Source organism: Eschscholzia californica, unplaced genomic scaffold, assembly GCF_041429995.1.
Source record: "Eschscholzia californica isolate CP2 unplaced genomic scaffold, dmEscCali1.0.p SCAF_4, whole genome shotgun sequence".
In the NCBI taxonomy this organism is placed as follows: Eukaryota; Viridiplantae; Streptophyta; class Magnoliopsida; order Ranunculales; family Papaveraceae; genus Eschscholzia; species Eschscholzia californica.
In genome coordinates this window covers 28309043-28321258 of record NW_028238461.1, presented here as the reverse complement: position 1 = coordinate 28321258, position 12216 = coordinate 28309043, and the positions used below count along the sequence as shown (strand labels likewise).

Genomic DNA, 12216 nt, shown 5'->3' with positions numbered 1-12216 from the left:
ACCATTGATGTCGGAAGAATCCTCTTTCTTCTTGTACACCCATTTACAACCAATAACAGACTTACCCTTCGGGCAATGGGACAACCTCCCATGTCTTATTCTTGTGACGAGACTCCATCTCTTCTTGCATAGCAACCAACCAACTCTCTCTTTCCTCCGCGGTAATAGCTTGTTTGAAGGTGACCGGCTCGTCGTCTTCCACCGAGAGTGCATATTCAACCAGATTTGCCTGCCCATAATGCCTAAGAGGTTTGTCTGACCCTAACCTCTGTACCGGCTTATATAACCGTTTTGGCCTAGTGTGTACCGAAACATCCTGCTGTTGTTGTTGTAAAACTTGTGTACCTTCCCCTTGAACCTCCTCATGATCGGGTTCATCAATTTTCTCATCCTGAGTATTATCCTGATGCTCCACCTGATCATGATTCCTAGAAACCCGTTGGTCTTCGGCTTCTACTTCCACTACTTGAGCTTTAGTAGACCCAACATCACCACAACTAGGCACCGTAGCTTTCGCCATAGCTACAATAGATGACTCATCAAACACCACATCTCTGCTGATTACAAACTTCTTGTCTTCCGTACACCATAGTCGATAACCCTTGACTCCTGTAGCATATCCTAAGAAAATTGTCTTCTTTGCTCTATTGTCAAGTTTGTTATCTTTAACATGATAATAGGCCGTACAACCGAAAACCTTAAGTCTCCCGTAATCTGCATGTTCACCTGACCACACCTCGTAAGGTATGCTGCCATCTAAAGAAGAATGTGGATACCTGTTTACAATATAACAAGTTGTAGCAACAGATTCTGCCCACCATTCTACGCATAATCTCGAATTTGAGCGCATACATCTAGCCTTCTCAAGTAGTGTTCGGTTCAATCTCTCTGCGACTCCATTCTGCTGAGGTGTGTTTACTACTGTCCAATGCCTCACAATGCCTTCCTGATTACAAAACTCCTTGAATGCCCCATCCGTGTACTCAGTCCCATTATCCGATCTTAACGTCATCAGCTTTCGACCAGTTTTGTTCTCAACCATTGCTTTCCACACCAGGAACGTGTTGAATACCTCATTCTTATGCTTCAGAAAATAAAGCCAGACAAATCTCGAATGATCATCAACGAATGTAACAAAATACCTGGAACCACCCTTGGAAGGTAACTTTGCCGGTCCCCAAACATCGGTGTGTACGTAGTCTAACACCTCTTTGCTCTTGTGCTTGCTTGTAGAGAACGTCACCCTGTGTGCCTTCCCGAACACACAATGCTCACAAAACTCCATGCAAGACTTCTTCATGTCCTTCAATAAGCCTTTCTCGCACATCAAAGATAGACCCTTTTCTGACATATGCCCAAGGCGCATATGCCAAAGCCTCGTACTAGCCGTTGGATCCCTTCCACTGATTCCTACTGCTACATCTCCCGTAATTGTTGTCACCAAAAGTTTGTATAAATTACCGTATCGAGTACCTCTCATTACCACCAAAGAACCCTTAACGACTTTTATGGAGCTATTCTCTATAATTATCTAACAGCCGTTCCGCTCCAACACACCAAGGGAAATTAGATTTTTCCGCAAATCGAGTATGTGTCTTACGTCCGTCAATGTTCTCACCACTCCATCGTGCATCTTGATCCGTATTGTTCCGAGTCCTACAGTTTTACATATACTATCATCACCCAGTATAACTGTACCACCATCTATACTCCTATAGGTAGTAAACCACTCCCTATTTGGACACATATGGTGTGACGCCCCTGAATCAAGCATCCACTTATCGGAGATCTTCTCAGACACCTCTGTCACCGAGAAACATTCGTCAGGGTCTTCTGACACATATCCCGCCTCTTGCATCTCTTGTTTCCCCTTGTAGTCTTCGTTCTTTTGCTTCAACTTTCTCTTTGGACAGGTCGCTTTAAAGTGGCCAAGCTCACCACAACTAAAGCACGTTTTCTTGAAAGAGCCTCTAGATTTGGATCTAGATTTCCCGCCCTTTCCCTTTCCCCTTTCATTACTCCTCCCCCTCGATACAAACAACCCTTGTGCTTGATCCTTGTCTACTCCACCTGACGCCATACTGCTAGTAGCAACCTTACGAAGGTCATCCGCTAATAGCGAATTTCTCGTCTCTTCCATGCTTAGACTATCACCAACAAGCATCAAAGTTTGAACAAGATTTTCATAGGATTTTGGCAATGAAAGTAACAATATGAGGGCTTGGTCCTCATCCTCAACCTTAACATCAATATCCTTCAAATCTGAGATAATCCTGTCAAACCTATTCACATATTCCTGAATAGAAGAACCCTCTTCCATTCTACATGTGAATAATTTGGATTTTAAGTAGATCCGATTCGTTAAAGTTTTCGTCATGAAGTTGTTTTCAAGCTTTAACCACACACTCGCCGCTGTTGTTTCTCCGTCTACTAGGAACGCCACGTCCCTCTCAAGACACAACATAATGGTTGCCCGTGCTTCGAGATCTAACTCCTCCCAATCCTCATCTGGAATATCTCCTAGTTTCTTTCCCGTCAACGTCTTGTGTAATTTCTGCGAGATTAGCAGATTCTTCATCTGCATCCGCCAATAAGAAAAATCGTTTTTCCCATTGAACTTCTCTATCTCATATTTCCCTGATTTGACTGTACCACTTCTCGATCCCATCTTCTCTTCGTTCAATCTCAACAAGGCTCTGATACCAATTGTTAGAACTAAAAGTCGCGGAAGCTATCGAACCTATCCTAGAAATTGATCCGACTACAAAAATTAATTGAGAAGTTATGCCAAAACTAAATATGCGAACAGAATTAACGAGGTTCGGCTTTAAAGCCTACGTCCTCGGGGGAACAAGAAATCTTTATTGAAGGATAGATGAAGACGACTCACACAACCCGCAAGTTCGTCCCAAGATGGTAACCGTATAGAAATTAACTTTCTATACTAAATCTTCGACGACCGAGAAATTTAACACCGCTCAAAAAACTATGAACAAAATTTCTCTCTTACTTGCTCACACTCTCTAACTCTCTATTGAGTTGTTGTTGTGTTGTTGTTGGTGTGTTAAACAAGCACTCAATACCCCCTATTTATATATATTATAAGCCGGTGGGAAAATTGGAAACCATCCAATTTTTAGAAACTAAATTGAAACCGCCTATGCTTGCTTCTCACAAAACTGCCACAAGCCATAGTTGCCATAATTCAAATTTGGAAACCGCCTATGCTTGCTTCTCACAAAACCGCCACAAGTCATAGCTGCCACAATTCAAATTAGAAACCACCTCTCACAAGAGATTTATTTCTCAAGATAAATAATTACAATTCAGTGGCCAGTAAATGAAATTTGAACAAAAACAGCTTCTGAAATTTTGATCTTGTAAGTATTTTGAGTTATACAAAAAGAGACTTTTTTTTTTTTTGTTGAAAGCTACAAAAAGAGACTTGATTATTTAATTACTTGATTCTGAAAGTGATTTTATACTATTTACTTTTTTTATTTATTTCTTATTATTTTGCTTTTTGGACCAATTAAATTTGAAAAATTCTTTTACTGGTTTTAGATTTTAATTATATTTTAATTTAATCTTCATGGAGTCGATTTTTACTTGCTTAGTGCCACTACATAGGCTGATGCACTTGGGGTAATTTTATTTTGAAATAAGAGTATAATTTGTTAGATTATTTAGGTTACTTTGAGTTCACATCAGTTAATTCGTTTACTTCAAAAGAGGGTGAGGTGAAACCACCCAAAAACTTTGTACACTAATTGGACGCCTCGGTCGCATTTTGGCGGCCATTTGAGAATTAGCAAGTCTTTTATTTACTTATAGAACAACAACCATATGAGTGCTGTTGCATTCAAAATAAATTAAAATAACATATAGTACCACGTTTTAACATTATGTTATCACAATAAATTATGATAAAAATCAAATACATCTTTAACAGGTAGACTGGTTGTTGGTAGATTGGTTGTTGCGACATGGCTCACATTTTTTTAGTGTTTTTCTTTCAAAAATCAAATTTTTTCGTTAAGAAGTATTAGGAATATTATTGAAGATTGCCGTCAACCAAAAACCTAACAATCGATAGTTTGAGATTGATGCTAAAGATTTACCGAACTACCTAAAGCATCTCTAATGCAACACTCGATATTTTTTTTTTTTGGGAGAAAAATAACTTCATTAATTGCCACTAACGGCTGCTTCGAGATACAATGAAGTTAAATGACAGAATTTAGACCTAACTGAAAATAAGGACTAAATTACAAAGAAGCAAAAGCTAGGTACTAAAAACTGATTGAGCAATACTGTGGGCTAAAGTGTTGGCTTCTCGAGAAACTGCTTTAATTTCACCCTTATCAAGACGGGACAGTTGTGCTCTTATCTCCAGAATGGTACCTTGGATGCGCCACGGGATTTGATCCTCGCAGTCCGTTGCCGCATGTGCGATTGATCTGGAATCCCCTTCAAATAAAACCCTACGAAACCCTAGTTCCTCCACTTTCTTACAAGCCAGCAGCAAAGCTTGTGCTTCACTATCTAGCGGCGATTTTGGGTTTATTCTCTTTCCTTCATGATATAGTATCACCCCTTCACTATTTCTAAACACAATACCTACTGAAGCCCCTTGAGTCCCAAAAGCTCCATCGAAATTTGCTTTTATCATCCCTTCTTCTGGAGGTGTCCACCTTAGATCTCCATTCATGTTCATGTTTGTGCAGACATGTTAGTGGTCTCACGCAAGGCTTTGAGTATGATACCTGGTAAGAAGATCCCAGTTTGGTTGAACTGTGTGTTGTTCCTTTCCTTCCAAAAGAACCATAAAAGGTAAGCATAAAACTTAACCCTTTTGGTAAGCATAAAAGGTAAGCATAAAAGGTAAGCAACACTCGATATTAGATACTCTTAGTGCCATGCACAAATGAATTTTGGAGATTTTCTTTAAAAAAATATCTCAAATGCAAAACTCAATTTGACTTTTAAAATGATTTGGTGCTAGTTCAATAAAGATATCTCAGGAAGACACTCTATTTTTAGAGTATTTCTAGAGTCCTCTTAAGATAGTTCTAACCATCCAACTCATCTTTTTTTTTTTCAAACCAATAGAAATAAAGTCTTCATATATCCTTAAAATGACTGGTTAATTCTATAGATATCGGACAGTGGCTTCTCGGATATTCCTAACAAAATCGTGATTGTACCTTATCATTCAGTCTCTTTCGACGGAGAGTACCTGCAATGGCACTCCAACACTCAAACAGTTTTGTGTGCAGGTTAAAAGTTTATGAATATTCTCAAATTCTAAGGATCGCATCGCGTTTCAGGGATGTGATGTTTATATAGGTTTATAGGCCTCACTAGGCATGGTTTAGTTAGGTCCACCCCTTGGCTTGCCTCGATATCATGATAGAGTTCTAGGTGGCTAGGGAATCGGGTCGACCTCCGAACAATCTCAGTGGTTAAAGTTGGATTCAGATGACATGGCTCTTTCAGGTTCACCTCTCCGTTGGTCCTATCAAAGATTTGCTCGTGTGTTACGGGGGGGGGGGGGGGGGGGGGGGGATTTAGTGTGTGTCGCCCATGTCAAGATTTAAACATCTTGACTGTTCACAATTGGCCAATATGTGACCCAATAATTTCTTTACAAAAATAACCATGCCACATAAGTGAGCAAAATAATTTTAGATTTTTGCATAGGAGACACAAAAGAATTAAGGATCTCTATTTTTGTCACCTAAAAACAAGAATCTCGTTTTTAATTTGACACATATTACTAATAAAGAGTTTTTGAGTTTTGCATTGCAGATGCTCTTAGACATAGACGACCAAGATTGAACCAATATCCGTAATATCCATGATTCACATTCTCCAAAGTTTCCTTAATTATTAGAAATTTTGTGTAGAGTCGTGATTCAATGAGCTCAAGTTCATACGGTGAACTATGAATGTGAGTTAATAACCGTCAGATCTTTCAAGATATACAATAATTCAATTTAACAGATAGGGTCCTCCTTGATTTAATTCTTAATTTATGGAGTAAGTTAAACCAAGAAATAATAACTACAAATATTCTCTTAATTACTTGATAAGATATACCTTTACCTTAGGCTCACGCTTCCTCTCCATTTTATATTTCTAGTTTTCTATTTTAATGGTCGATTTGTGTATCATCAAACTAAAAAAATTCGTGATTAAGAACAAGTTGATCACACGAAGAAATGTGAATTTCTTTTTTTGTACATTCTTAAACACAAATTTTATAAATCCCTTTCAAACACTCAGGAGCATATTTTTTTTAGTCCAAAAATTGATTGATCAGACATTACCCCTTAATCTTCATCTTCTCTCTCTCTATCTATCTCTCCCTTTTATTGCTCTCTCTCTCCCACTGTCGCGCACCATGTCTCTCTTATTCTCTTATTGTTTTCCTCTTCTTCTCTTAGTCTCTCCTCTCTCTAGATTCCTCATTGTCTATCTCTTACTATCTCTCTCTATTGCTCTCATTATATGTCTCTTGATCTCTCACTGTTTCTCTCTTAATCTCTCAATGTTTCTCAATCGATCTCTCATTGTTTCCCTCCCTTTCTCACACAGACGCCACTCCGACAAAGGGAAGTGTTCCCTTCGTCGGAACCTGACATCGAGGTGAAACCCTCCTCGAGGATTTCTTTTCCACGAAACATTTCATGTTTGTGCCCATGACCATTTCGTGGCTACAGACTGTTTCGTGGCCACAAAATGTTTCATGGTCACAAAATGTTTCGTGGCAATGAACTCTGTACAGAGAGATCTATACTGACCAAGAAAGAGATTGGGAGAGACAAACTGTGAGAAAGAGAGATAAAGACTGCGAGAGAGATATAGATAGTGAGAGAGATATGTCTAGAATGAGAGACATAATGAGTGTGATCTACAATGAAAGAGAGAGAGAGAGAGAAAACGAAAGCAACAAAAGAGAGAGAAAGGGTAACCGTGAGTTAGAGATGAGAAGAGAGGAAAGAAAAGACAATGGTGGTAGGAATGTTGGTGGATAGAATGGTGATGGTGGGAAGTTATGGTGGTGACAGTGATAAAGAGGATGAAGATTAGGGGGCAATGTTTGATCAAGTGAGATGTTGGAATAAAATAAAATATTCTCCCGAGAATAAACAAAAAAACATGGATTCTCTAGAGAATTTATTCCCCGGAGACTATTCTTTATTCTCCAAAGCCGCGACCAAAATTGAAGTTCGAAATGCATCAAAAGAAAGTTGCACGATATTTTAATGGTGAGAGAGGTTATATATTTTGGACAATTAAAGCGAGAGAAGGAAAGTAAAGAGACGAACGGGAGAGATGAAAGGACATTTGGTAAATAATAATTAATAGGATTATTATGGGTAACTCTTTCTCAGTTTAATCTACTAGTTAAGTCAAGGAAGATCCAACTGTAAAACTGATTTGTGAGATGACTTTTGAAGATCTAAAGGTCATGGGCTCAAGATCATACTTCACGTATGAGTTCATTAAATCAGGACTCTTTTGTGTATCAACATATATTGTTCATAAACATATATTGTTCGTAACAATACATGGCGGTAAGGATGTTTCCAATTTGCGGGTTTTTTTAGGAGAGAGAAGCTCCGAGTGACGTCAGCAGACGTTTTTTCCTTCCCTCTCCTTTCTTTACCTGAATAAACCCTAATCCACCATTAAAGGCCGCTCCATCTCACTTTTAGCCTTCTAGATTCGTACATGCAAGCATTGATCCTTACAGATCCTCCATAACTACCGTCAGATCCAAATTTTGGAAACCTAGGGATTAGATACCGATAATTTAAACCAATTAAATCGTGTGAGAAGCTGCACGAAGACAGAGTAAGAAGGAATAAGAAGAATAAAGGTGGAGGCATCATTAAGCATCGGGAAACAGCAAAAAGCCAAGGCATAATCTCTGATGAGATCTCTCGGTGAGCGAGGTAAGTATTTAATCTTTAATTTTTTCGGTTATTATTACATGTGTCAAGAGTAGTTAACCCAAGCTAGGCTGTTCATTATCCCTCCTCAAGCGTGCGCCGGATTTCTCGTCTTCGATTACGTTTGGGGTCATTAGATAGGTCGGATCCTCTCTGGGGTACAAGTGGTGGTTGGCTTTTGGATTATCGCTTCTTCCCGAGAATTTTTTGAGTCTGAATGTGGATGAAGACTAGATTAGAGTAGATTCTTTTTTCGAGATCATGCATGTAAAGAGTATTAATTATCATTCAACCTTGAGAAGGAACTGGAGCATTGTTCTCTGCTTGTGGCTATTTGAGTTAGTTTATAGTCTCTTGCCTCTCCATCTTCCCTCCTCTCTGTTAATGTCGAACGTTTTCTCCAAGATCCAAATAGACGATCTTTCTGATAAGATGGCACTACAAATGAATATTTCAGAATATGGCAACTTAACCATAGCTTATCAAAAGCCATCGGTTAGCAAAGATCTTCAAGAGATTCAAGCAGGGTTTGTGGCAAGACTTTGTTGCTCTTATGATTACGGGATAGGTTTTATTAGAAGGAACATCTCTGCTCAGTCTCGTTTCTTCAGAGAATGTGAGATCACCAAAGCCCCCTATGGTCCTATCACTTCATTATCAAACCCAGGAGTTCAGTTGTTATGAACGAGATTAACCAAGGTAGGTCCTGGATCATTAGGGGTCTACTGGTGGTCATGCAAGAGGTGGATTTCCCACTGAGTAAAGAGGCTCCAGAGCTGATGTGTGAACCCATGTGGTGTAGCTTTGCTGGTCTTCCTTCTGCTATTCAAAATCGTCAAGATTTAGACATCATATTTTCGTGTATGGGTTATATCATGCAAGTGCAGCCGAGGAATTTTAGTATGGTGACTAACTCTTTGATCCGAATTCAGTTCATGTATGATGTGAGGACTCCCTTGTTAGCTACTTTGAATTCCATTTTCATAGATGGAGGTAAGCTAGTCAATTTCAGTTACTTACGTTTTCCTAAAGCTATTTGTCATAGATGTCGGATTATCGAACACTCTCCTATCCCATGTATCAAACCGAATGTCAGAACAACTAGTTCTAAGATGGACATCTCCCCAACCATTAACCCAAGTGTACAGAATTGGGTTTTATATGTGGTCCCTTCCAATGAACAAGGAATAGATAAAGTGCCTTCTTTGGTACAGAGTAATAAGATTAGTAAAAGGAAGGAAGCAGATCATCTAATGGAAGTTAGGGTTGAGGAGGGGGAGTATCAAGGGTTAATTGCTGAGAAAGTTAGAGAAAGGGGCTCTGGTGAGTTTGGGGAAGGCAGTAGCAGAGGCATCAGAAGATACAAGTCTATTGTGGAATATGATTTAGCTCAGGCCAATCTTCCTAATTGGTATTTCTCTCCACCAGAGTCCATTGATAGTCAAGAAGAGAGGAGACGACATATCTTTGCTGACTCACTGTTAGTTTCTCCAGGAGATGCTTCAGATGCTAGAAATGAGGAGGTCGATGAACAGCCTAGTTTGGTCGATTAGAGTCTGGTCTTTCTTACTTGTCTATCTTATGTTATTATTATCTATGTGGTCTCGCTTTCTGGGTGTTTATTTGTCTAGTTTCCTTTGTTTAATCTACCTGGTCTAGTTGTGTAGTATATGTGGTTAGTTTGGTGGTTAGTAGCAGTGAGTCTTGGTTTTTGCTTTCCTGATTAGTTCAGGAGTGGAGACTCATTTGGTCCTTTTGTTAGTAGTTGTTTATGTTATTGGACTGTTAATGGACTGTTACTGCTATGTTTATGTTAATGAACTGTTACTGATTAAGTGTTATTTCTTTTTTCTTCTTTTCGTTCTTCCTGTTTAATTTCTTAGTTTTTGTTTCTGGCTGTTAGGTTAGTCTGTTGGCCGTCTTTGGTTGGCCGGCAATAGTGTAGTGTTCTTCTTGTGGTCTGCTTGGTTTGGTTTCATTTCTTTTTAGGTTGATCATCCGAAGGGTGTGCCTTTAGAGACATGAGTATTCAGGCACCTCTAGAACGCAGCCCAACTATCTTAAGTTGGAATGTTCGCGGTAACTCTTCTTTTACGACGAAGAAGCATCTTCTGAACATCATATATCGGACAAAACTAGACATTATCTTCCTGGCTGAAACAAAGAACAAATCTTTCAACATTATGAAAAACATCCGCCTCGGCAAAGAATATGCTAGAACCGGTGAACAAGGCAGGTGGTCTAGTCATGTACTGGAACCACAATATTAAAGCCAATATTCTGTTTTCGGATAGCAATATGATTCATATGGAATTTCAAGATACTCATAGTCCTAACCTCTCGTTTATTACGGGCTTTTATGGAAGTCCCTATAATAACCACAAAATGAAACCTTGGAAAAAGTTACTCGACCTAAATCCGGGCCCTGATAAGCCGTGGATTGTGATCGGGGATCTTAACATTATCCTTGATCCTCAGGACAAGAGTGGGGGCAGCTCTAATACTAACTCCAACACTCCCAAAGTCAATAATATCATTACTAAACTTGAACTTTTGGATATGGGTTTTATAGGAAACCCCTATATCTGGAGTAACAGACAATTCGGAAATAACCTGATTCAAGAACGCTTAGATAGAGCGTTGGCCAATCAGTATCGGCTGCAAAAATTTAAGAGCTCGGGTATTACTCATTTGGAAGGTGTTGGGTCGGATCACCTTCCGATCCTTCTGTCTAACCGAAATCATAATCAAAAAAATCGAAAACCCTTTAAGTTCATCCGTACTTGGATGTCTCATCCTGAGTGCCATGATTTCATCGCGTGTGAGTGGGAGATGAATAGCGTTTCTCAAAATGACATTCAGGCCAATCTTAAGAAATTAAGTATGCACCTCACCAAATGGAATAAAAATGTCTTCGGAAACATTAAAAATAGCATCAATGAGATAGTGGCACATATTCAGAAATGCACCTGCAGTAAAGAGCAGATTAGCCTTAGTAGAAGGTTAGAGGAGCTTTACAATCTTCAAGAAAGCTAGTGGAAGGAAAAATCACAGAATAATTTTATTAATCTGGGAAACAAAAACACTAAATACTTCCATTCTCAAGCCATTCAGAGAAATCGTAATAATAGTATCCTCGCTATCAAGGACGATATGGGTAACTGGCAGGAAAACTTTAATGATATTCAGAACATTTTCTCTTCTCACCTTCTGAATATTAGCACTACCAGCAACACTAATATTAATACCCAAATTCTGGAGCTTTTCCAGCCTTCCATCTCTGATAGTCAAAACCAGGAGCTTACTAGAATCCCTGACAAAACAGAGGTGGATGAAGCTATTAGGTGGTTAAAGAAAGAGGCAGCTCCAGGTCCTGACGGCTTCCCCCCTTTTTTCTTTCAGGCTAATTGGGACACAATTAGTCAAGATATCTACAACATGGTTACCAACTTCTTTCACACCGCAATCCTTCCCCCGAATGCTAATCATACGAACATTTACCTTATTCCTAAAACTACTTCTCCCCAAACGCCGGCAGACTATCGTCCGATTAGCCTACTGAACACTACTTACAAGATAATCACAAAAATCCTAGCAGCTAGATTTAAACACACGCTTACAAATATCATATCTCCTTTTCAATCTGCTTATGTCCCAGGTAGGCAGATATCTGACAATATTATCATGCCTCAAGAGATCATCCACTCATACAAAAAGATGAAAGGAAATAAAGGTTTTTTCGGCCTCAAATTAGATATGTCGAAAGCATTCGACAGAGTTGAGTGGAACTTCTTAGAAGAGCTTATGAGAAAGTTAGGATATGCAGAGCACTGGATTAGAATGATCAGCTCTTGCATCTCGACTTCCTCAATGGCAGTCCTCATTAATGGTAGGCCAGGCCAGAAGTTCCTCCCTTCCAGGGGCATCAGACAAGGTGATCACCTCTCCCCTTTTTTCTTCACTGTGGCAATGGAAGGTCTCAGCAGGCTCATCTCCTCCAAAGTGGGAACGGACTCTTTTCTTGGTTACCTGATCAGCAATTCAGAGCTAGAAATCTCTCACCTTTTATTTGCAGATGATTGCATCATTTTTGGTAAAAACTCCTTGGATAACATTTACAATCTAAAAAACCTTCTCCGAACCTTCTGTGATGCTTCAGGACAAATTATTAACTATAGTAAATAGAATATTTTCTTCTCAAAGAACTCTCATCCGAAGTTCAAAAGGATGATAACGAAATCCCTGAAAGTCAAAT

At 39.2% G+C, this 12216-nt stretch overlaps 3 protein-coding genes across 3 annotated transcripts in view; 2 read left to right on the top strand and 1 right to left on the bottom strand.

The window, feature by feature from the left end:
* Positions 1 to 4285: 4285 nt before the first annotated feature.
* LOC147543998 (uncharacterized) lies at positions 4286 to 4717 on the bottom strand. Its single transcript, XM_086635559.1, has one exon. It carries the CDS (start codon positions 4715 to 4717, stop codon positions 4286 to 4288), a length of 432 nt encoding a protein of 143 aa, XP_086491685.1.
* A 5455-nt stretch (positions 4718 to 10172) lies between these two features.
* LOC147543997 (uncharacterized) lies at positions 10173 to 10997 on the top strand. Its single transcript, XM_086635558.1, has one exon. It carries the CDS (start codon positions 10173 to 10175, stop codon positions 10995 to 10997), a length of 825 nt encoding a protein of 274 aa, XP_086491684.1.
* Positions 10998 to 11114: 117 nt separating this feature from the next.
* Positions 11115 to 12216, top strand: part of LOC147543996 (uncharacterized) — a 3911-nt gene continuing 2809 nt past the window's right edge. Inside the window, exon 1 of the mRNA XM_086635557.1 lies at positions 11115 to 11937. Coding sequence (XP_086491683.1) covers positions 11115 to 11937 — 823 coding nt within the window. The remainder of the gene's footprint in view (positions 11938 to 12216) is intronic.

Coding starts and splice junctions, on each gene's coding strand:
- LOC147543998 (XM_086635559.1), bottom strand. CDS start 4,717: ATGAACATGAATGGAGATCTAAGGTGGACACCTCCAGAAGAAGGGATG.
- LOC147543997 (XM_086635558.1), top strand. CDS start 10,173: ATGCTAGAACCGGTGAACAAGGCAGGTGGTCTAGTCATGTACTGGAAC.